Source organism: Pinus tabuliformis, chromosome 7, assembly GCF_031772625.1.
Source record: "Pinus tabuliformis cultivar Carrire ecotype Pingquan chromosome 7, CPIR1, whole genome shotgun sequence".
NCBI classification, from domain to species: Eukaryota; Viridiplantae; Streptophyta; class Pinopsida; order Pinales; family Pinaceae; genus Pinus; species Pinus tabuliformis.
Window position 1 is genome coordinate 215,516,921 of NC_142293.1, and position 26,225 is coordinate 215,543,145.

General features: G+C 40.5%; 1 protein-coding gene across 1 annotated transcript in view; it reads right to left on the reverse strand.

The window, feature by feature from the left end:
- Positions 1-922: 922 nt before the first annotated feature.
- LOC149246616 (iron-sulfur cluster assembly protein 1-like) overlaps positions 923-26,225 on the reverse strand; it is a 75,057-nt gene continuing 49,754 nt past the window's right edge. Inside the window, exon 3 of the mRNA XM_089457982.1 lies at positions 923-1,299. Within this exon, the coding sequence (XP_089314108.1) occupies positions 1,149-1,299 (151 nt within the window). The 3' untranslated portion in view covers positions 923-1,148. The remainder of the gene's footprint in view (positions 1,300-26,225) is intronic.

The window sequence follows — 26,225 nt, forward strand, 5'->3', positions numbered from 1 at the left end:
AATGACAATTTAAAGTTTCAGAATGTCGTATAAGAACCTGCAACATATATTTGCATTAAAATCCCCAGTAAAAATCAAAGTCAACACTTCAATTATATAGTGTGCTTTTCCTAACTACGGTTATCCTCAAGAAAGATCAAAATAGGGATCACATCAGTGCAAAAATAATGTCAACTTCTGTAATAACTGGGGTGACTCCAATCAAATTATTGAAAATTTCTCCTCTTGAAATAGAAAAGGTATCCTTCATTCCAAGGACTGAGAAGGTGTGGCCGGAGAGGTCAATGCCTCTGGGAAGGTGGCACGAGGACAAAATGCCTTGGGAAGGTGTGGCACAATACTTTGGAATAGCATATCATGTCCTACAGCCCTGTGACCATATGTATCACGAAAAAAAAAAATATTACCACACCTGGAATGTCCTTGCCTAAACATTTAAAAATACACCTCATAAATTCAAAAAAAAATTGCTTATAAATTCTCTTGCCCAACCATTCTTTAAAAGCAATACTGGAATGCAACGCATCAAAAGGCCTATTTAGTATTTTTCAGCAACCTCCAAAAGCAAGATCGAAAGGGAAATAGAAAATAAAGGTTGCCGATAAATTGATTATCCTAAACATTCTTAAAAGCCCCTTTGGAATTTTGAATTCATAAGATGTGCTATATTTCCGGCTAAAATTTGTTAGCTGCGGACATCCCATGCCATTGTTATAAAAAACAAACTACTATAGCAAACGAGATGTATGGGACCTCGCAATCTCAAAGTTTTAACATTGTCATGTCCAGAAGATAAAAAAATGAAATGAACCATCGAAATATTATTTTTCTTGGGCACTGATAATATTATGTGGCCTGCTAGTAAGCAGACTAGAGCAGTAAGTGAAAAAAAAACCACAAAATTGTAACAGAACAACAGTCATAAGATCAAAACCTAGCATAACTTACTAGATCGTGTTTCCTCATTTAAAAACATGATGCACAATAAGCACAAAAATATACAGACACGAAATAGACATGTTCACAAGTTGGCATCAATAGCAGCTACTCAGCAATCTTGACATACTTGTATACATTTATGAAAAATACAAACATCCCACTGAACACTTATTACAACCAACCAAAAAACTCTGTTGAGCAGCTTGGTTTTAGGCTTCAGCAACTTTCTCCTCCTGTTTAACCTCGGTGTCCTTAGCTCTCTTTGCTTCGTAGTCTTTAACAGCTGCCTTGATAGCATCCTCAGCAAGCATGCTGCAATGAAGCTTCACTGGTGGAAGTGAAAGATGCTTTGCTATGTCACTGAACACATAAAAATAAACCACAATAGTCAATTACTTGGAGAGAAATCCAAAACTTCCGGCTATAACGTATATATCTACTTCATTCAGCATCAAGTTACAAATGAGTTTAATTCATGATACAGGTGATCCATCAGTGCCTTACACGGAAAATCAGGAAGAAAACAACAGCAAGAAATGGGAAATAAGAGGTACGATGCAATATTTTAAATGATATTCGCAATGAAATGAGAAACATGCCCCTGCCAAAACTGAAAAGTTTTTGAACCTAGACACTTTTTCTACCAGATTTCAGCCCCCCAAGTTTATGGATAACATCCTTTGGGACAGATTACACGCTCCCAAATTTGGTGACAAAAGGAGTATTAAAGGGACCAAACAAATAGGCATGCTCAACTTAAATTTAAAGAGAACACCCGCTTATGTAAGCTTAAGTAACAACACCAAATGACCAAGCCTATACAAATATGGTGCTGAACATTGTAGTACACAAATTTTGGTATTTATAGTTCGGTTGGGTGTAAACAACATCGCAGTTGCACACCAAATGACCAAGCCTATATAAATATGGTGCAGAAACTTTGGTATGTATAGTTCGGTTGTGAGTAAACAACATCGCAGGTGCAACCTGTAAGATAGCTTCCATGTGGATACATTCCATCGTAAAAGTTTTCTGTTTGTGATCTGAATTAGTAAAACAAGTTTTCCTTCGTATTTAGCTTAAAATCCAGGTTCAGAAACAGGAAATTCAGGTCTTACGCATCAGATATTTACATTACAAACAAATAAATTTAATAATACTATTAGCAATATAAATTACGATGTGCATTAGAAAATAAACATATCAATCAAATGACTCAATCAGACGAGTGCGTTCAATTGAAAAGAATGCATACAAACTTGTAAGATCCAGTAACCTTGTCAATCTGTATCCCAGAGAAACCTTTGGCTTCAAAGCTCTCTTCACAGGTGCTATTTCTCATTTGAAAAGCAACCATAACTATAAGGATTGACATCACAGCTAAAAAGTTCATTCTGGATAGGAAGCAGCGCGAATTGCTTCCCCCAACTTCTGACTGAAACACTTTCAATTTCTTCATAAGTAAAACTTTAGTGCTTTCTTAATCGAAATTAAAGTATGATGGTCCCATGCTCTCAAACAGGTGTTACATAAAACTTTAGTGCTTGCTTAATTAAAATTAGAGTATGATGGTCCCAAGCTCTCAAACTGGTGTTACAGAATAGTAATTTGGAAGGCACCTATCAAACCTAAAAAAACTTGTTTTGTCTGGCCGTTGGTCTGCAATGGTTTAGCCTTGGGTCATCATCTGTCCCATCTGGGTGTGCCTATAACTCATTCTTTTTGTGGCAGCTCAGAGTCAGCCAAAAACAATTTTAGTACTGAAAGAAAACCCAATTGCTTGAAGACTCTCGACCTTGACACAAACTTTCCTCCACAGCAAGTCAGCCTTCTTCCTTACTTGCAGATGATCCTTCTTGACCTAGCAGCAGCAGCGGTGGCGGCAGCATTTTCTTCGACCTAGCTTTAGAGACTTCGATCTTCACTAAAAGACTTCGATCTTTACTTAGAACCTTTGATCTTGGCCCAATACAGCTTCCTGAGGTGACAGCATCACACGGCAACTAGCTACGGCACCAATAAGAGAACTTCGATCTTCACTAAAAGACTTCGATCTTGACCTAGCAGCAGCAGCGGTGGCGGCAGCATTTTCTTCGACCTAGCTTTAGAGACTTCGATCTTCACTAAAAGACTTCTATCTTTACTTAGAACCTTTGATCTTGGCCCAATACAGCTTCCTGAGGTGACAGCATCACACGGCAACTAGCTACGGCACCAATAAGAGAACTTCGATCTTCCAAACTAGGGCACAAGAGAGAGATAGTTGCACCAAAAGTTTGATTTTCCCTTTCTCCTTCTCCTAGACCAAACTCGCACTTCCTTCTCCTCCTATTTCGCACTTCTTCCAGGCTCCAGCTTCAAGAGAGATTGGGCTTGCTTGTGAGAGAGAGTGCTTTAAATGGAATTTGAATGGCTTCATTTATAGCCCTTAGGTGAGGTTGAATAGCCTCCTTTGAGGCCAACTTGATCATCTTAAGGCCGACTTGGTGTGGAGACAACATAATTCATATTTGACTCGATACTTAACATTTTTACATGATTCAAAAGCCCAAGAAGGGTCTCTTTAAAAGTACAATGACTCTATTGGCTCAAAATAAATCCTAGAAGTCCTCAATGGGGACTTTGACCTAAAACATGGTGACCCAAGCATGAAACCCATGCTTTACTAAGTCACAATAATAATAATAATAATTCTTTTCTTTATTCTTTTGACAACTACATTACAAGATTACTCAAATACATTTAATGAAGACCGAACCTAGTTACATTTTCCAATAGGAGGATCCCAAACTAAAACATCCTCCTGTAGTGCTTCTTCCATCCTGCTCATTGCCTCCCCAGTCGGAATCTATATATCCAATCAAGTGAACATCATTCCTCCTATCATATTTTAGGCAATAGTGGATTGTTCCTTGCAGATATCTCAGTATATGTTTTGTAGTTATCCAATGATCATGCTTCAGCTCCACTTGGAATTGACTAAGAATATTTACTGCAAAACATATGTTTGGTCAAGTATTCACCAAGTACATCAGTGAGTCAATCAATTGTCTATACTTGATAGGATCCACAGGGCTTGATTCGGAACTCCTTAGTCTTTTCAAGTTTGTGATCATTGGGGTTGTCATTGGTTTGCAATCCATCATGTCAAACTTCTTCAACATCTTGATCACATACTTTCCTTGACCTAGATAGATCTCATCAGGTCCTTGCCAGACTTCCAGTCCCAAATAGTAATGCATCAGCCCTGGATTCTTCATGTCAAATTTTGTTGCTAGTTGCTTGTTACATTTTTCAATTCGACCTTCCATACCTGTCAAGAGAAGATCATCCACATACAGAAGAATGATTACCTGGCTCTCGCTTTACAACCTTAATATAAAGGTTTGGATCAACAAAACTCTTTGTGAAGCCTAATCTTTGTAGGTATGCATCCATCCTAGCATACCATGCCCTTGGTGCTTGCTTGAGGTGCTCTAAACTTAAACAGAAACGCAACAAATCACAGATATAACCATAAATACAAAGGTGCAGCATAAATAACACTTCATTTTATTGATATCAAATACTGAAATATGCTTACAAACAGAATGGAAATAAACTAGCTCGAGCAATGGTAGCTTATCTCTGAGAAGAGATGTGACGGTTACATGCATCTGAACTTTGTTACAATGAGGCTCGAAGGCCTATTTATTATTGAGAAACAATGGAAAACTCTAAACATCCAAAAACCTAACCCTAGGAGATGAAGCGCCAAAACTATGGGCCCCGTTGGGGTAAATTGGTACATCAACTTCCCGGGGTCGTAACTTTGGCATATGATCTCCATTTGACGCGCACAATACCTCGTTAGAAAGATCTATCCGAGGACTACATCTTTCGAATGCAAACATTAGTCAAAGTCTTATGTTTGCCCGATTTTCCCAAAAAATGTCGTTTAGGGCCTCAAAATAGCTCTGTAAATTCGGGAACCGAAAAACTGCCAAAATTAGTAAATTGTCCTACAATTAAGGAAACTGAAAAACTAAAAGAGACAGTGTTGGGTTCCAAGTGGAATAGGCGGGTGGCTACCAATATCCACCTAGATCAATCCTCCCCCCTTAGGAAGCAATGGTCCCCATTCAAGGAAAATTTTACGGATGGAAATTTTTTTTGAAGTTTAAAACATTGGCGAATTTCACTAATCCCTAATATGCAAACTATAAAATGTGTATTGATATATTTGTAAAATTATTCAAATCTATAATGATTTTATATATAGTCTCTATATAATGTTGGCGATTTTTGAGGTAAAATAATTTTATATTCTAAAATTTGGGCGAATCGTCTTTTATAAAAATTGGTAATTGGCGAATCGTTTTTTGGAAAAATCAAGGAAAATTAGCCCACTGGGCGAACATTAGCCCCTAAAATTTTCCATGTCCCCATTGCATTGAGTGCCTCCATGAGATGTGGAAACTTCTATTGAAGTTGGTCCCTGGTGAGCCACTTGCCTTGGTGCAAGAGTTGGCCAGCTTTGACAACGCGATATAGTTGGATCTTCTACTAGCGAGTGTTCTTGATCTGTGTTTCCATGATCCGATCAGTTGTGGCCTGTTCCATACAGTCTGGGTTTAGCTTTGTTGGTGTGAGTTGTTCTGCAATGTCGGATGTGTCCAGCAATGGTGGAAAGTATGGCCAAATGAACATTGGGTGCAGACCAAGGAACGGTGGAACGTTGAGAGTTCAAAGGCATTGTCCCCTACAGCCATGGTGATGGTGTATGGCTCATATCGGAGTGGGCGAAGCTTGTAGTGGGGTCCAGCGAGGCGCTCCTTCTGCAAATGTACCAAACTTTGTCGCCCACCTGGAATTTGTGCGGCACCCGATGCTGTTCATGACACTGCTTGTACTTTAGCATTGGCTCTGTCCAATATATCATACTTGTTGACGGATGTGTTGAATGCGCTCAATTTAGTTGTTAGCCCTGTCAACTTCGGACTAGACATGAGTCAAATATGCCTGAGTAGCTGCAAATGGTATGGCCAACTCAATGGGACATAATGGCTGAAATCTCAGCCCAACCTGAAAAGGGCTATGGACCGTTGAGTTGTGGAGAGCTCTGTTGTAATTGTGCTAGACATAGGGGAAGCTTTCATCCCATGTGCATGGATGCTTCAATTTGTATATGCACAGAATGTGTACGATCATCCTATTGACAACCTTTGTTTGGCCATCAGTTTGGGGATGGAAAGTCATGGACTTAGTGAGTTTGGTATCCAGCATCGACTAGAGACTTCACCAAAATGCACTTAGGAATTTGTTGTACTGATCTGAGACAATGGACTGTGGGATCCCAAAGTGTACCCACACTCGCTCAAAGAAGAGCTTAGCAGTGGCCTCTGTTGTGATACTCTTCTTCCAGGCCGCCATAATGGCCATCTTAGAGAATCTGTCGACAACCACGAAAACGCAGTCGTTGTCGTGCTTAGTAGAAGGAAGGCCCGACATGTAATCCATGGAGATGGATTCCCAAGGTCGACTAGGAGTAGGCAGAGGAGTATATAGGCCTTGCTTCTTAATGGTTGGTTTGGCAATGGCACAGGCAGTGCAGGATTTAATGTACCTCCCAACATCTTGACGAAGGTTCGACCAATAAAAATACTTCTGCAGTACTGCCACTATTTTCTCTACTACGAAATGTCCAACGACCCAACTGTAGTGCGCCTCCCAAATCATATTGGCACGCTCGCTTGAAGGAACACAGATGTGTCCCAGGTGGCATAACAATACATCCTGGAGGTGAAAATTTGGAACTTGCTTACCTTCCAAGAGTGTCTGGTATGTGTTGCCGAATTCTAGATCGCTCTCGTAAAGATGTGGCCACCCCGAAGTCTCGTGCCCACAGGAGTCTAGCACAGTGGTCAACGCCATGACTAGTGGTCGACTGAGGTAGTCTGCAACATTATTGGTGTTGCCCTTCTTGTACTTAATGTTCAAATGGAATTGTTGCAGGTATGTGGACCATTTTTTATGGCGATCGTTCTGCAACTTCCCTTGTGTCTGTATGAACTGCAGGGGTCGATGGTCTATGTGGATGACCGTTTCCTTCCCCAGAATGTAATGATTCCAATTACGGTAGGCATGCACAATGGTATACATTTCTTTGTCATAGATGGGATACTTTCGAAATGTGTCTGAAAGTGTATCACTGTGGTAAGCCATTGGATGCCCCTGCTGAGTAAGAACTGCACCAATAGCATAGTCGGAGGCATCTATCTCAATCTCAAATAAAATTGTTGTTGGTCTGGTAATGTGAACACTGGTGTGCGCAACCATCTTTCCTAGTTCGCAAATTTCTCCCATCATGTTGTCAATTCTAGGATCCAAGGTAAGGGGTAAGATTATCATGTTTTGTAAATTGATGAGGGAGTGCTTTATAAGGAGGAACCAAAAGAGGAGCCTGGTGAAAATAGCCAGCTTTGAGTAAGAACTGCACCAATAGCATAGTCGAAGGCATCTGTCTCAATCTCAAATAAAATTGTTGTTGGTCTGGTAATGCGAGCATTGGTGCAGAGCAGAGGCACTGCTTCAACTCGGAAAACTCCTTTTGTTGGGTTTAGAACCAAAAGAACTTTTCTTTCATTCCACCCTTAGCGACTTCACTTAAAGGCCAAGTGTTATGAGAGAACCCCAACACGAACCTGTTATAGTTGGCAAGGCCCAGAAAGTTGTAGAGCTCTGTTAGAGTGATTGGGGCTGACCAATCCCGAATGACTTGTATCTTAGGTGGGTCCACATGCACACCCTGCTCATCAATGATGTACCCCAGATACTAAACCTAGGTCATGCCAAAAGTGCATTTCTCCATATTGGCACAGAAATTGTATTGTCGCAGGGTTTGGACGACCTGCCGAATATGGTGGAGGTGCTCTTCCCAACTCTAGCTGAAGATCAAGATGCCATCTAAATACACTACCACGAATGCATTGGTGAAGGGTCACAAGATGTCGTCCATCAATCTCATGAAGGTTGTGGGGGCATTCGTCAACCCGAAAGGCATGACCAACCATTCGAAAAGGCTCTCCTTGGATTTGAAGGTAGTCCTCCACACATCAAACGGTTCGATAGGCACTTGGCGATATCTGGACTTCAAGTTAATCTTGTTGAAATATTTGGCCCCCTTGAGCTAGTCCAGAAGTTATAAATTTGTGGGATTGGGTACCTTTATTCCGGACAGTGAGTTTGTTCAGCGCCCAATAGTCAATACAGAATCTCCAGGTCCCATCCTTCTTCGATACCAATATAATCGGGCTCCCACAGTGTGATGAGCATGGCCTGATGTGCCCTTTTTGCAACAACCCTTGAATCTGCCTCTTGATCTCATCGTTCTCCAGAACAGAGCGTCGATAGATCGGTCCATTGGCTAGCAGCGCGCCCGAGGTCAAATCGATGAGGTGCTTGACCTGACAATGCAGAGGTACCCCCGTAGGTGAGGCGAAAATGTCCCTATACTCCTCCACGACCATATCCATTTGTTGTTGTTGTGTAGAGGAGCCCTGTCTGGAAGTCATGGCCACAATCTTCTTCTTGCCTCGAGGGAAAATCATAAGGAAAACAAATTTCCTGGTCTGTGAAATGATCTTACTGCATTGCTTTGCAGAGATCAAAGAGATGACGGTAGGCAGGGCTACCTCTAGTATCATGTACAACTTATTGCCCAAAGTAATAATCACAGAGCGAGGTCTAGACTCATATACAACATGTCGCTTCCACAAGTATGGTTGTCCTAATAATACATCACAAACTTCAAGAGGAGCAACATCACACAGTACCTCATCCGTGAAGGGCTTGATGTTGTAGGGAAGGTAGCATTGTTGGCTAATGCAGAGATATCGTCCTTGGTGAAGTCGCCCGGTGGTGTACGGTTGCGAATGTGTTGTAGTCAGTAGACACAGCCGCTTCACGACCTCTGCTGAAATGAGGTTCTTTTGGCTCCCGCTGTTGACAATGAACTGCAGCGGAGAACCCTTCACCCACATTTGTATGTGGAAGAGGCGTTCCCCCTCCTCTGGATCTTTAGGCTCATTCTTCTGAATCTTGGTGGGAGCCACGGTGACACTGGGCTCCGTGTCAATGATCTGCTTCCCTTTGTCATTCCCCTTGTTGGTATCTGACTCAGAGTCGGAACACGCGTCTGAGTCGGAAGCCTTCAGTTCGACCACCAATGACTGCTTGGCCCGACACTCACTTATGTTGTGACTGGAGCTCTTATGGAACTCACAACATTTCCCCGTGTCCTTTGTCTTCGGGCTATTGTTCTTTGCTTGCGGCTTCGGCCCGTTGTCCTGGGTTGCCCCGACTTGGCTTTGTCCTTTGCTCTGCGGTTTGGGGGCGCCTTTCCCTTGCTTCGGATTCACAAATCCAAAGTCTCGTTTCTTTTGTAAAAACTTCTACTCAATCTTGACCATTGTTGATAATATCGGCGATATATCGGCGATATTCGAAAATATCGCGATATTTTCTGTTTTGAAAATATCGCGATATTTTCAAAATATCGGCAAAATATCGCGATATTTTCAAAATATCGGCTATATTTAAAAATTTGAAAAAAATAATTTTTATGCTTGCCGATATTTGCCGATATTTTGCCGATATTTTTGCCGATATTGCCGATAAGATATTTTCTGGACCCTTGCCGATATTTTTCCGATACTGATATTTTCAACACTGATCTTGACAGTGTATCGACACGCCGTGTTAAGCGAGGAGATGTCCAAAAACTCCATCTCGTCCGGGATGTATTTATGTAGACAATCGCAGTACTTGAGTACCAAATGTCACTCAGAATCCTTGATACCCAACTTCGTGTGAAGGGTATGAAAAACATTGGTAAACTCTGGCACGTCTTGGTCCCTTCCCTGTCGCAATGTGGTCCACTTTATGTATTTATCCTCATAGCTCTCAACAGGGTAGTACTGCTCCTTGATAGCATCCCAGAACGAATTCCAAGTGGGTGGTGCAGCTTAAAATAGTGAGGGTGTACTTTCGTCCTTCTCACAATAGATTTCCCACCAATCCTTGACGTGGGGGGCAGCTTTGAGAAGTTCAAAAGTAATCTTTTCCCGACTGGAAAAATCATGAACATAAAAATATCCTTCTAGGCAGATTTAACCATTTATGTACGACATCTGCCTCAACCTGACCTTCAAATATGGGGATGTCAAAGGGCGTGGCGCTTCTAGAGTGGCTGCTGGAAGAAGATGCATCACTTTTGGGTAGCCGTTAAAGGATCTGGGCAAAGTTGTCCATCATCGTGTTCCTCTATCGCTCGAGGGCTTCTTCGAGCAAAATTTTGAAAGGATCTCTTGCCCCATCTTCTTTCTTCTCGTTCGCCAAGGGAGGTCGTCAGGATTTGCGGGGCTGGTCTTGCAAAGGTTCGACCAGTTCGAGCCCTAACTACTTATATCCCGACCTCGTTGGGGACATGCAAAAAAACAGAGAAAGAGCAGACCACTCTAATACCACTAATCCGAACTTAAACAGGAACACAACAAATCACAGATATAATCATAAATACAGAGGTGCAGCAGAAATAACACTTCACTTCATTAATATCAAATACTAAAATATGCTTACAAACAGAATAAAAATAAACTAGCTCGAGCGATGGTAGCTTATCTATGAGAAGAGATATGCCAGCTACATGCCTCTGAACTGTGCGACAATGAGGCTCAAAGGCCTATTTATTATTGAGAAACAATGGAAAACCCTAAACATCCAAAAACCTAACCCTAGGATATGAAGCGCCAAAACTATGCGCCCTGTTTGGGTAAATTGGTACATCAACTTCTCAGGGTTGTAACTTTGGGATACGATCTTCGTTTGACACACACAATACCTTGTTAGACAGATCTATCGAAGGACTACAACTTTTGAATGCAACCATGAGTCAAAGACTCATGTTTGCCTGATTTTCCCAAAAAACATCATTTAGGGCTTCAAAACTGCTCTGGAAGTTCGAGACCCAAAAAATGCCAAAAATAGTAAATTGTGCTACAATTAAGGAAACTGAAAGAGACAATGTTGGGGGTCCAAGTGGAATAGGCGAGTAACCAGTGGCCACCAATATCCCCTTTTGGATCATGAGACCATATAATGCCTTCTTCAATCTGCAAACATATGCCTCTCTATCTTTAACTTCAAATCCCAAGGGTTGCTCTATATAGACTTCCTACTCTTGTCCTTAGGTATATGAATATAGACTGGACAACCAAAAATTCGGAGATGATCCACAGTTGGTTTCTTCCCAGTGAACACTTCTTTGGGAGTCTTGTTATCTAATGACATGTGGGGATTTTGATTTTGTATGAATACAATTGTCTTCGTAGCTTCACCCCACAGATATTTAAGTAAATCTTGATCATGTAGCCTAGCTTTTACACTTTCTTCAATCGATCGATTCTTTCGTTCTGCAACTCCATTTTGTTCGAGATTATATGGGACTATCAGCTCCCACTTAATCCCAGATTCCTTCCAGAAAGCTATGATTTCCTTGGATGTGTATTCTCCTCCATTAGGAGATCTTAATATCTTGATTCTTCTTTTTGTAAGGTTCTCTACTTCAGCTTTGAATTCTTGAAATTTGGTAAATACTTCATCCATGGATTTCATTAAGTAAACCCAAGTTTTCCTTGAATGGTCGTCTATAAATGTGACATAATATAGATGACCTCCAAGTGATTTAGGAATCATAGGACCATAGACATCGGAATGAATAAGATCCAAGATTTCTTTTGGCCTTGAAGCATTGCTTCCAAATGGTCTCTTAGTGTTCTTACCCAATGCACAGCGATTGCATACTCCTTCGTGCTCTTCTTTTAGTTCGAGGATTCCATCTAATTGAATTTAGGGTTGGAAGGATATTGAAATGAAGATGACCGAATCTTCTATGCCAAAGTTCACATGGGCTGATTTCAATGTCTACTAAAGCTTGAGCAAGGGGATTAGAAACCTGTAAATCCTTCCTTCACGAATCCCAATTATTCTAGCATTTTCTATGCTTGAGTTTTTCCCCATACAACAACTTTTCCATCAATGAAAGCCACTCTATCACCTTTATCTTCTAGACTTGAAATGGAAAGTAAATTCTTATGCAAACTTGGAACAAATAGGATGTTATTGAGATGAACACTTCCTCCATTTTCTAGCTCTAGCGAGGTTGATCCAATTCCTCTCACGGGATAGCTCTTATTATTGAGATGAACACTTCCTCCATTTTCTAGCTCTAGCGAGGTTGATCCAATTCCTCTCACAGGATAGCTCTTATTATTACTAAGCTCTATGAAGTAAGAGGACTTTCCTTTTGATAATGTTTTTAGTTGCTTGTGATGATCAGTCATGTGTCTTGATGCTCCACTATAGATCACCCAAATGATTTCATCTTGAAATGTGCCCGTGAGTGCTGAGAAGAGTCCTTTGTCTTGGTCACTTCCTTCTTTGGAGTAAATAGGACATTCCATACTTCTTTGTTGCCTTTCTTAAGATGACTTGCTACCTTTGAACGCTTCTTTAGAAATTTCTTCAATGTAGTAGAGATCTTCATAATGCCCTCGGCCAACCTTAGCTCTAATACCATGTTGAGAAATCTATAGGACAATGATTTGAGTGATTCCTCTTTTCCTGGTAACTGCTTGTGATGTCTTTTTACTTTTTCTTACTTGTTAGCTTCTTTACTTATTATTATGTTTGTATATCATCAAACAACTACCAAAAGAAGAAGAACAAGAACACAAAATATAGGTTGCAAGCCAAGGCCAAAACCTCTCCACTTGAGAGGAAAACCCGCAAATCTCCTCTTCTTATAGATTCTTCAATTGATGAATTCCAAGACCTCTAGACCAAGATCAATACCCTCCAAGACCAAGTCCAACCCTTCCAGATGATGTGCTTCCTTTGTCCAAGTCAAACCTAGTCACATCTCTTCCAATAGCACAACTTTGACCCCAAATGCTGAATTTCGGCCTCCACTACAGGTCTGAAATTTTCGGCCCTCTCTGCAACAGTTTCTGCCACACGTGTGAACTTATTCTAGCCTCCCAAGACTTCTTCAGAACTTCGCTTGGTTTTCTATTCCCTCAGGAGCTTGAGGATGGATCACTGTGACCTTCGCTGACCTTATTTCTCTTCCTCCTTCAAGATCGAACCTGCAAAAGAAAAACCCTAGACCAACCGCAGAAACCCTAGCCTTCTTCACACTTGTGAGAGAGAAATAGCCCAAAGACAAGTCTTCTTAGTCCTCTTCCTTCTTCATTGCCTCCTTCTTCCTCCTTCGCTTAAATGAGTGAGTGATGAATGTGATCCAAGGAGGTCGAATTTCCTCCTTTATATAGGTTTCTCAAGGTGGACGTAGCTCATCAAATTAGGTTGACTTGCTAACTGCCAGGCCGACTTATTGTTGAAGGGTATTTTGACACTTTCAATGACAAAAATAAATTTATTTACAATTTACAATGTCCCTGATAGGGTCTTCAACTTATGACAATGACACTTTTGACTTCTTGACCTAAGACAAACCCTAGAAGCACTCAATGGGTGCTTGACCTATAAAATAAAAGACCTTGAGCATGAAACCCATGCTCCAAAAATAATAATAATAATTTTTCTTTCATTTTATAATATACAAGAATCAAAAGTACATTTCATATTTATGAAGATTGAACCTAGTTACACATTTTTCAACAAATATGGAGCCTAAAAATTGGCCTTGTGTTTATTTGGAGCATGTGATGCCCAGCCAAATTTTCTTTCCTACATTCTTTCCTCCAACATGTCTAATCATTAGTTGCTTCAAGATTTTGTAGCTATTTCGTCTTTCCCTTCACCTTTGTTACTCAGTGTTGTGTCCGTTTGCCTTCCTTTTTCATAATATGCTTTGTACTTTCATATAAAAGAAATTCAAAGTATATTTTCCCCAAAATGATGATATTCAATAAAACCCCCCTTTTCCTGAAGTCCCTTGTAATAATCCTTTCTATCTTATTTCCTCATTTCTGCGCCTAAGTATTTTTCTTCATACATTTACTTTTGAGGGTCTAATTGAAATAAAGGTTGTTTAGTCTAAGACAAGGGATATTCATGTTGAAGTTTGTAGCTCGAGCAGGTACTTATGCACAAGCCTTGCGTATAGGCGTGCAGAAGTCGCCCACATCACCTTTGAACACTTGCTCTAGGTTGAGCAAGTTGTTGATGTAACTTAGCCTAAGTTTAACTTAGGAAAAGCACATATAAATATATTGGCTTATTGGGCTAAAATAAAATTTATGAAAAGTAAAGTAATTTACTTTAGTGAATAAGTTTTAATCTTAGCCATTGATCTCGATTCTCAAGTGAGGCAAGATCTAATCTCAGTCGTCAATCACTTTGAGATTAGGGTTGGGGTTTTGGCTTAATGTAAAGGTATAAAGGCAAGGCTAAGCTGAGGAGAAGACACATAACAACAGCACACGGTCGAGAGCGACATCATAGAAAGCATGTGTTGGGTCCAAGAGAGTGCAAAAGGGATGGAGATCCAAATCTCCAAAAGAGAGTTGATATGTTGTATCAAGTCTGGCATATTATAATCTGTAATTTCTCAATTGGGTTATTTTCCCAAGACAAGAGCCCAAGTAAGTTCTGAGTTTTTATTAATTAAGAACTGATTTGTTGGGAGAAACCTGTTTGTGATTATGTTATTCATATCGTAATTTGCTTCCGCTTAATACTTTTGTTAGGAACTTAGCCATGTATTTGTTCAATAATTAGTTGCTTGAAATCAAATACTAAGTGTTGGGTTTGTGTAAAATCTAACATTGTATCAAGCCTAACACTCTGAATCGATCTCTGAATCACAAATGTCAGGTTCATTCCGTATCACCGGAGCCAATTTCGGTTGCGATCATACGAATTGAAAAAAAAAACTGAGTAGTTTTTTTCTAGGCAGGATTTTTTTCAGTGGGCACAAAAATTTTAAAAAATAAAATAAGAATGTGAGGAGGGATTCGACTAGGTAGCTGACAAGGTGGCCGATAGCTCTGACCTAGTCGTTGGTTTTATATATATATATATATATATATATATATATATATATATATATAATGCAAATATCAATAATAATAATCATAATAACCTCCTCTCGGCTCCCTGATCGGATCGCTTGTCTGATCGGTCCTTTTCGCTGAGGAGAGCGCGCCCTGTCATCTGCTTCAAGCCCGGCTCCTAGACCTGCCCCCTGCGGGCCTTTTCCCCAGCGATTCCCCTTGACTCTCTGTTGGCTCCTCGGCCTCGGATCGGATCGGATCCTGCCAGACCGATTCAGATCTGATCGGACCTTGAATGATAGTCGTCCCTCTAGCTAGGGGGTGTTCTCTGTTGCGCTGCCCCTGAGGCGGCCGGATTTAAGTTTGATGGAGCCCCCGGGCCATGATCCTCCCCCCGGACCTGCCGCTGAGGCTTTTAACCAGCTCCTGGCAGGCTTGCCTCCGAAGAAAAGAAATGAAGCCTCCAGATTCGTCAAGAAAATAGATGAGATTCCAGAGATCGCTCTACCCCCGGAGACTCCCATGCAGGTCGCTCTATCACTGGCGGAGCGGGGTCTCATTGGCCAATTCACAGGACTGTGGCCATCCCCGAAAACTACAGAGCAATGGGTAAACAGGAACTGGGCACCTCTGATCAGCCAAAGCGTTACCTCTTACTTTCTAGGGCGAGGATTTTTCCTTTTCGAATTCACCTCCAGAGAAGACAAAGACCTGATCTTTAGAAATGGACCGTATTTCATGGGTCCTCAGGGTCTCTACCTGAACAAATGGACACCGGATTTCGACCCAGCAGTAGATGTCCCCAAGGCTGTTCCAGTATGGGTTCGTCTCCCAAATCTGTCGGTTCACTGTTGGAACTGGGACTCCTTGAAACACATCGGCAACTCCCTCGGGAAATTCATTGATCGGGCAAGCAACAAGGATCAGTACGATTGTGCCAGGATCTGCGTGGAGGTAGATCTAGAGGAAGGATTACCAGAAGCAGTCAAAATCAAAGTAGGCAGCTGGTCCCACGTGCAGATCTTGGATTATGAACAGCTGCCGTTCAAATGCAGGAAATGCCATGTGTATGGGCATTTTGCTAGAAACTGCCCGACCAACCCAGAGCCGGAGAAAGGAAACGAAGAAGGATGGAATCAAGTAAGGCGAACTAGAGCCAATCAAAAGGGACAGAAGCAGGGTGGGCCAACAGGCAAACCTAATGCCCAGAAACCCCCTGCAAAAAAGACGCAAGAAAACAAATTTATTCTCCCAAGTCAATCGACAAAAGACACTCCAAGGACAGAGACTCAAAAGCCAAAATCCTCAAGGAAAAGCTCACCTCCAACTTCTCCAAAAGAAGCTGAGAACCCCAAAGACACGGACCCAGAAGATGAAGAAGAAGATCAAGAAATAGAGGAGTCAGAAGAAGAAGGCGAAATAGGAGATTCCCAAACCTCGGTAAGAAGATCAGCAAGAGGGCACAAAACAGATAAAGAGAAAAGAGAGCAGCAGACCTACAAAGACAAGCTACAGGGCAGCCAACCAACGCTGGAAAAGCTCCTCGCTTCAAAGCCCAAAATGATGAAAAATCAGCCCCAAGGCTCCAAGGGAGCCCACCAGAAACATAAATAATGAAGGTCATCCCCTGGAACTGTAGAGGTCTGGGGAGCAAAGTCAAGGAAGAAGCCATAAGAAATCTAATAAGAACAGAAGCCCCAGATATACTTCTCATCCAGGAGACCAAACTGGAAGACAAACTCTTCCTGCAAATTAGCAAAAATTTATGGCCCAGAAGCGAAGCAAGAGCAATCTCAGCCAGGGGTGCTTCAGGAGGGATCGGAATTCTATGGAACCCCAACATATTTGCACTCAGCTATGAAGCAAGCAACACCCACTGGCTGATGCAAAAAATGCAGAATCTCGACACAAAGGAAACCATTACTCTCTTCAATGTATATTCTCCAGTCAACATAAGGGAGAAAAAGGAATGCTGGGAAACTATAAAACACCAAGCAGATCTGATAAGTATGGAAAATGTAATCATTGCTGGAGACCTAAATCTTACCCTCCACTCATCTGAGAAAAGGGGAGGAAGCATTGTTCGAGATCCGGCAAGAGAATGGGCGGAGGATCTTCTGCAAGATTGGGACTTGCTAGACATCAAACCCTCATCTGGTAAGTACTCTTGGTCTAACAAAAGAGTAGGTCCTAGTCATATAGCTGCCAGACTTGATAAATTTTTCATCCAAAGCTCCTTTTTGCTGCTTGGTCTAGAACCTAGAATGCATATTCTTCCTTGCAGCATCTCGGATCACAGGCCGGTAAAGCTAGAGCTGTTTGCCCACTCAGATCTGGGACCCATCCCCTTCCAATTCAACCCCCTCTGGACAATGGAGCCTCTTTTCATGCAAACAATCAAAGAACGCTGGAGCCAACCAGTTAAAGGCTCACCTTCCTTCATTTGGGAGGAAAAACTCAGAAGGGTAAAAGGAGTCTTGAAGCGCTGGGCAAAAACCCTTTCAAATCCAGCAACAGAAAGGAAAGTCATCAAATCCTCCCTTGCCTCTCATCAATCTTGCATGGAGAGCGCCATAATTACAAAGGAGATGATGGACCAGGAAATTAATCTTCAGCAGCGCTACCATAAAGCCTGCTTGGCCGAAGAAGAATATTGGAGACTAAAATCGCGGAACCTCTGGCTAAAAGCAGGAGATAGGAATACGAGCTTTTTCCATAAGCAAGCCCAAGCTAGGAAATGCTTCAACACTATTTCTGAGATCAAGGAAGATAATGATACGCACAAGGAATTTCCAGACATCAAAAAGGCAGCCTATTTACATTTCCAAAAGCTTTTTACTGAAGATCAGGAGCCGCTCCAGCACCAAGAGCTGCTAGGCATTATCCCGCAAGCAATCTCTCCTCGTATGAACAGGGTTCTAGAGGCCAAAATCACAAAAGAGGAAGTTAAAAAAGCCCTCTTTGGCATAGAGCCGGACAAGGCCCCGGGGCCAGATGGCTTCTCAGCCAGATTTCTCCAAGTCTGCTGGCCAATAGTGGAAAAGGATCTTCTTAAAATGGTTCAAAAGTCTCAAAATTCTCAAAAAATAGGAGGCAGCACAAATTCCGCTTTCCTAGCACTCATACCAAAGGAAAAAGGAGCCAATAATTTCAGCAGATTCCGTCCGATCTCGCTTTGCAAAATCGGGTACAAAATAATTATCAAAGTCATAGCAAACAGGCTGAAGCCCATCCTGCCAAAAATTATTCCGGAAAACCAAGGAGGCTTCATTCAGGGAAGGCAAATCGTGGACAACTACACACTCGTTCAAGAGGCAATACATTCAAGTCTCCACCGAAAGGAACAAGGTATGGTGATCAAACTCGACCTAGCAAATGCCTTTGATCGAGTCAATCATAGATACCTATGGAATGTCATGTATAAATTTGGTTTTGGGGAAAAATTTATAAAGTGGGTCCAGGCTGCCATCTCAGAGCCTTGGATTGCCCCCCTAGTAAACGGAAGAGCCACAGAATTTTTCAAAGCCTCAAGGGGCCTCAGGCAGGGATGCCCTCTCTCCCCCCTGCTCTTTGTCATCCAAGCCTCGGTCCTCAGCTTCCTGTTAGATAAAAAAATGCATGATCAAGAAATCAATGGCCTGTGTATAGCTAGAGGAGTCAAAAGTTTAAACCATGCCTTATTTGCTGATGATACCCTGCTATTAGGCAGCGCCACCTACTCCACCGCCTCCAAGTTCAAAGCTGCCCTGGATGTCTCCATCAAGGCCTCCGGTAGTGCCCTCAATAAGAATAAATGTCACATATATAGCTGGAATACCCCGCCAAGGGTTCTCTCTGCAATATCTAGGTGTCTTGACTTTGCTGCCTCATCCACCTGGACCTCTTTTAAATATCTGGGTCTTCCGGTCAGTCACAAAAGGCTCACTGTCAAAGACTGGCATCCACAGCTAAAAAAGTTCAAAACTAAAATTCAATCCTGGGGCTTCCGCTGGCTCAACGCAGCTGGCAAGACGGTTCTGGTGAAATTTGTGCTCTCCAGTCTTCCCATATTTCATTTTGCAGGTCTCATTGCCCCTCTAACCATTTTGAACAAGATGGAAGAGCTCATGCACAGATTTTTCTGGAAGGGCGGAAAGCAAAATGAAAGGAAAATACCCCTCATCAGCTGGGAAACAATAGCCAAGCCTCTGTGGGAAGGCGGACTGAATTTCAAAAGCATTAATCACCAGAACGTGGCCATGGCTGCAAAGATCATTTGGAGGATCATTGCGCCCAAACCAGGCTGGGCACAGATCGCCTTATGGAAGAAGTACTTCAGGGGATCTCGTCTAAGATGTCTAGAAAGTGAATCTCATGCCCAGAACTCTACACTCATCAAACAGAACTCGGCATTCCACAAAATTCTAGCTAAAGCTGGCCCCCTAATCAGAGAGCACTCTTATTGGGTCCCAGGAAACGGCAGAAGGATAAACATATGGACAGATCGGATTATGAATCAGGAGCCTCTGGAAGTTAGGCTGGTCTCCAGGGAACTGCGCAGGTGGATGGAATGCAAAGGGCTGCGTACTCTCTGTGACATATCACGATGGCAAGATGAGAACTGGGCGGGATGGAAAAATGAGACGGTGCCAGATCACCTACGAACAGATTGGAATGCGCTGACAGACCATCTCCAAGGTTTTGCCCCCACGCAGATGAGCAGGCAGGATAAAAAGGGATGGGGGACGAATGTCAAAGGGTACATAGTCGCCAGCGGATACAAAAAACTTCTTGAGAAACCTCACGTGCCGCCCGATCCAGCACCGTGGCATGGAGTATGGCGCACTCCCTCTTGGCCGAAGACTGATACATTCGCATGGCAGCTCTGTCATGAACGCATCCTCACGCAGGACATACTGCAAAGAAAAGGGATCTACGGCCCCACTATTTGCCATCTATGCAGGGCAAATTCTGAGACAGCAGTTCATATAATGTTGGAATGTAATTTCGCCAAGCAAATCTGGAGCTCCTTCGTGCAGAACCTGAGCCGCACCTTCTTAATGCCAAACACCATTGTGGAGATGTTCTCAAAATGGACAGACAAATATCCAGGACAGTCGCCAAGAAACCAGGTAATTAAAATAGCCTGGGGCATTCTACCAAAGATAATTTGTTGGCAAATTTGGCTAGAAAGAAATAGAAGATTATTCAGGGGCACAAACCAGAACAGCAAGGTTATAGAGAGCAAAGTTATAAGCCAAATTAAGGAATGCCTTGCTGACATAAAAGATGATGCAAATCTCAGTCTTCAAGATATCTCCTGGGGCACAAACATTGGCTTACAATTTCATCCAGCGAACAGAGCTGCCCCTCCTCACAAAAACTGGCACATAAGGAAATCAGAAGATGAATTTAAAGAATGGCTCAAAGAGATGTCAAGACATACCCTCTTCTTTGACGGGGCAGCAAAGGGAAACCCGGGCAAAGCTGGTGCAGGAGGAGTCATAGTAAACCCAAAAGGGGAAATATCTCACTCCTTCGCATGGGGTCTGGGTCACACAACCAGCATGCAAGCTGAGGCTCTAGCTTTATACCAAGGCCTCAAGATCCTCCAAGAAACAGGTATTGAGACAGCCAATGCAATGAAAACCAGCACTAAAGTGAAGGATCTTAAACTTTCTAGGCTGATAACCAGAATAAAGGGAATAGGAAAATGCTTCCAGAGTTTAGACTATTTTCATGTGCTAAGAGCCCTCAATAAAGAGGCAGACAAAGAGGCCAATAAGGCCACTCTCCTCTCAGCAGGAATCAAGCAGGAAGATAAAGAAGATTCATGGAATCCCATTCTTTTAAAGAAATTCGTCTGTATCTCCAAGTGGGGGAAAACAATAAAAATCATTCACCCTAGATCAAAGAAGAACTTTGTAAGAATAAGATGCAGGCTCACTCACAAAAGTGACCCGCATCAGAATATAGGTGACCTCAATGTAATCAGTTCATTGGCTTTCAGCCCAACAGGAATATAAATATCCCATACCCGTTTTCGTAAAAAAAAAATAATAACAATCATAATAATGATTAATTAGTGATTACTATAGAAGAGGCACGTCTCTAAGGACATGACCATTCATGAAAGGGCATCTACCTAAGTATATAAGCGAGCCCTCATTTGTAACAATTCCATCATCTCATATCAATTTTTTATATACTATTCAATATATATTCTTATCTTCGATGGACGACTTTATATTCCAATTATTTTGGATTACTTAACTAGTATATGAATTATGTTTGCTACAATTATTATATAAAAAAGAGGTCACAACCCAACAGTCGTTGGAGTTGTCGCATGAGTCGTCACCCAGCAGAACACCACCAAGTCGAATGACCGTTTGTAGCCATCGTTGCAAATCTGTCTGACAACAATCCACCGCGCCATCATCGCTACAGCAGCATTTTCCATCACCATTCAAATAGCCGACCGTGCACCCTAGTCCTGCGTCTCCAACCACCATTTTTGTCTACCCTACTTGAGTCGTCATCCGATCTATAACAGCGATTACAGGCTTGGTCATTAATCTGTCACGAATCGAAGATATATTTTTCTTTCATCATCGTGTCAAAGATTTATGAGTGGTTTTATTCTCGAACAGTACCAGATTATCTTGTTGAATACACTATCACTATTCTCTACCAACCAACGCAACCATTCAACATTTCCTTCTGATCACTGCAACCATTCAAATCAGTAAACATGATTTTGAAGGTATTGGAATTACTCTAAATTAATCCTTATATCTCCACTTCAAATTGGAAAGTTGAACTTTAATGCACTAAAAAAATATTTAATAAAATTATTAAAGGGATAATTAATTAAAAAAAAGTGAGGGTGATTTTTTAAAAATAATTTTTTTTAAAAAGAGAGATAGAAGGCACGTCGGCTTGGGAAAAAAAGAAAAAAATTGTGCTTACAAATCATCAATTTAAATGACACAAATAGTTTATTAACAATTTGATAGAGTCAAAAAGGTAAAAAAGGAATTAGCATAGGAAGCTACATTACACTTTATGTGGAATAATCCAAGGAAGTGTTAAGTTAAAAGTTTGAAAAAGGAAAAAGGGAGATGATTTTTATAAAACCTTGATATATATATAGTGAAGCCACTATGGTTAAAATGTTTTTCTAAAAGCGAGGGTATTATAAGTTTCAATGATTTTATTTAAGAGAAAAAAAATATTATTATTAAAGTTAAAAGTGGATTATTTTTAACGTTTAAGGTAATTAAAAATAACCACAATCACAAGTTCAACAAAAGGAAAAATGACGGAAGGGAGGTGATTTATTAAAAATATTTTTTTTTTAAAAAGAGAGATAGAAGGCACGTCAACTTAGGAAAAAAGAAAAAAATTGTGCTTACAAATCATCAATTTAAATGACACATAGTTTATTAACAATTTGATAGAGTCAAAAAGGCAAAAAAGGAATTAGCATAGGAAGCTACGTTACACTTTGTGTAATAATCCAAGGAAGTGTTAAGTTAAAAGTTTGAAAAAGGAAAAATGGAGATGATTTTTATAAAACCTTTATATATATAAAGTGAAGCCACTATGGTTAAAATGTTTTCCTAAAAGCGAGGGTATTAGAAGTTTTAAAAAAATATATTATTATTAAAGTTAAATGTGGATTACTTTTAACGTTTAAGGTAATTAAAAATAACCACAATCACAAGTTCAACAAAAGGACAAAAGGAAAAATGACGGAAGGAAGATTCTCTTGTAAAGGTGGCATGATCTCATGTTATGGATTATCTACAAAAAAAGGGAATATTCAAGGAAAATATATTAACATCATTATCAGCAAGAATCATCAGGAAAATTACATTAATGTTAATTTAGCAAATCAGTGATTAATTTCAGAATCAGATATAATCAAGAATAAAGAAGCCTCTTATTTCGAAGCAGAATACAAAATTAAAAACTTCCAAGTAATAATTGATGAATATGAGTATGTATCTCGATTTGGAGTAGCAACTATGCTTAGAGAAGAGATTGACATAATTTTCGGGTTACCTTGTTTTAAAAATTGGGTACTTTTTTTTAAACATGGAGAAAAATTTAAGATGTTTCCTTATCAGAAGAAGATGATCGCATTCCAAGACATGACAATGAAGTTAGAATCAATAATGTCTTCATCAGAAGAGTTTAAGGATATTTCCAAACTAATGCTTCAAGAAAATCAAAAAACAATATCAAAGAGGCAGAAGGAGCTTGAAGAAGTCAACCAATAAAAACGAAGAAAATTCTCGTTTGAAAGATCATAGTCAGAAACTACGAGCTTGAAGAAGTCATCCAATAAAAACAAGGAAAATTCTCGTTTGAAAGATCATAGTCAAAAACTACTTGCACAAGTCAGAAAGTGTAAAACGAAGAAGAACAAATTAGAACAACAAAATGAAGGTTTCGAAAAGAAACTCAATGAAATTCTATCAAAGAAAGAAGAAGAAAATTTGTGCTTAAAAAATCTAAATCAAAAGTTATCAGAACAAATTAAAGATTTAAAAAATGAGAAACTTGAGCATCAAAAAGAAGTTGAATCAGAAGCTTAAAAACTTTCATGTTTAAAACATCATAACCAAAATCTCCTTACCCAAACAAGAAACTTAAAGATGATAAGAAATCATTGAAGACCAAATTCGAAGAACTTATCACAAAAGAAGCATCAAAATCTTCAAAAGTAGCAATCCAAGTTGAAGAAAATGGAACAAACACAGACCCCATTAATCTCACAATTCAGACAAATTCAAAATCAGTTGAAGTAAAAACATATTCAGACGTTCCAACTTAGACGATGAAAATTCCAAGTGAAGATTTTGTAACGAACTCAACAACATTAATCCTTGAAGTAAATCATGAAATTGCCACACATGAGATAATGGAAAGTCAAACCAAAATAACTCCTTATCAACATCTGAATCACAAGAGCATAGATCAATTAGTCTACGTATCTATATCACTCATAACATAAACAACAAACTTATGTTTTGAAGAATATTGAAGTTTGCACAATTCAGCCTCGTGATAAAAAATCACACGAAGTATCCAGTAACCACAAGATTCCACAAAAATTAATTCAAGATGGGTCAAATTCCTTCTTAGTGAAACAATTATGTTTATCACTCAGAGGATCATATCATCTTATATCAACGAAGATGACAACTCCAAGAATTCGTAAAAAATGCGAACAAGATTACAAGACAAGAAACAGATGATATGCCTCGTCAGCAATAAGCTTTGAGGACAAAGCTTTCAAGAAGAGAAAGGCAATGTTATATGTATATATATATATAATGATTAATTAGCGATTAGTATAAAAGAGGAAGACATGACCGTTCATGAAGGGGCATCTGCCTAGGTATATAAGCGAGCCCTCATTCATAACAATTCCATCATCTCATATCAATTTTGTATATACTATTCAATATATATTCTTATCCTCAATGGATCTTTATATTCGAACTATTTTGGATTACTTAACTAGTATACGAATTTTGTTCGTTACACCATTGTGATAAAAATTCACACGAAGTATCCAGTAACCACAATATTCCACATAAGATTTATTCAAGATGGGTCAAATTCCTTCTTAGTGCGACAATTATGTTTATCACTCAGAAGATCCTATCATCTTATATCAACGAAGATGACAACTCCAAGAATTCGTAAAAAATGCGAACAAGATTACAAGACAAGAAACAGATGATACGCCTCGTCAGCAATAAGCTTTGAGGACAAAGCTTTCAAGAAGAGAAAGGCAATGTTATATGTATATATATATATAATGATTAATTAGTGATTAGTATAAAAGAGGAAGACATGACCATTCATGAAGGGGCATCTGCCTAGGTATATAAGCGGGCCCTCATTCATAACAATTCCATCATCTCATATCAATTTTGTATATACTATTCAATATATATTCTTATCCTCAATGGATGACTTAATGATGCAGGGTTACCCCCGCACATACCCACAGTATGCATAAATACATCTGTCCCAGGTATTTGACTCTCAAAGGAGTCAAATATTCAAACCATAAATGATTAAGGCCCCTTTATCATCGGTTCCTTTGTATCGGAACTCAATCACCCTGCCAAAACCTCCTATCGAGACTCATTCACTCCCATAAACCTTACTTTAAGCTTTTAGGCTACATATATAACCTTCCCTCTTTAAACGTTGGTTACATATATGTTTTAACGTATAAACCTTTCATCGGCGCTATTTCCTTATAAAACCCATTTACAAAGGGAAAACTCCCAAAACATACCTTTCCGCCTTTAGTACGGTTTCTGCACGTTTCTCGAGGATTGCCTTTATTGCAATCGGCTATCGCTCCCTTCGCGCCTCATCACCCCTCCGACTCCGATATGCGACTATCAGACCGTTAACACCACCTTTTTACGTTAAATGACTCAGCACGACACTTTCACGGAATACAAAGGAGATTCCACTCTGAACCCTTTATTCAGATTTCAAAAACTATATACCCGCATTCATCAAATCATTGGGTCCGCTCCTCCGTATTAACTCTTCCGCCGCTCCGATTGCCCTAACCTCTGATTCCTCCGATCGTCGATCAGCGCTTTATCGCTATCAGCGTATCGGCCCTTCGCTATTCCACTGTCGCTAGACCTTTGGCCTCTCTGATATGCGATAAGCGATCACTTCTGGACCATCGATCTGGACTCTCGATCCGACGGTCCAGGATCCATCGCATTATCGCAATCGCTCTTCTCGATGGTCAGACCCCTACCACTTCAAAGCGCCGATCCGATCAATCTTCCAGACCCGATAAGGGTATAAGCCACTCTTTATAAAATTTCAAGTCTGGTTTTCAAACTCGGACTATGTTTTGTGCCGATTTCCAATGTAAATCGAATTTATGCTTGAAGGACTTAATCAACGCATGAATTTAAAAAAAACCCGGCTGAACCACTACGATTCCATCTAGGCCGTTGATCTTCGAGATCTGACGGTGCCTGTGCATCAATTCTTCAATTCCTCCGCAATTCTGCTTAACTTAAATTTTACGCCATTTCCAATGTTTCTGAGGTTCTTCAAGGTTTCTTCAACCTTCACTATTTCCGCTGCACCACTCTGATCTGCACTTAACTCCACATACTCCTTGATCACTGTCCTCTTGGATCCTTTGAATGGATTCAATAATCCCTTACGATTCCTCCGAATCAT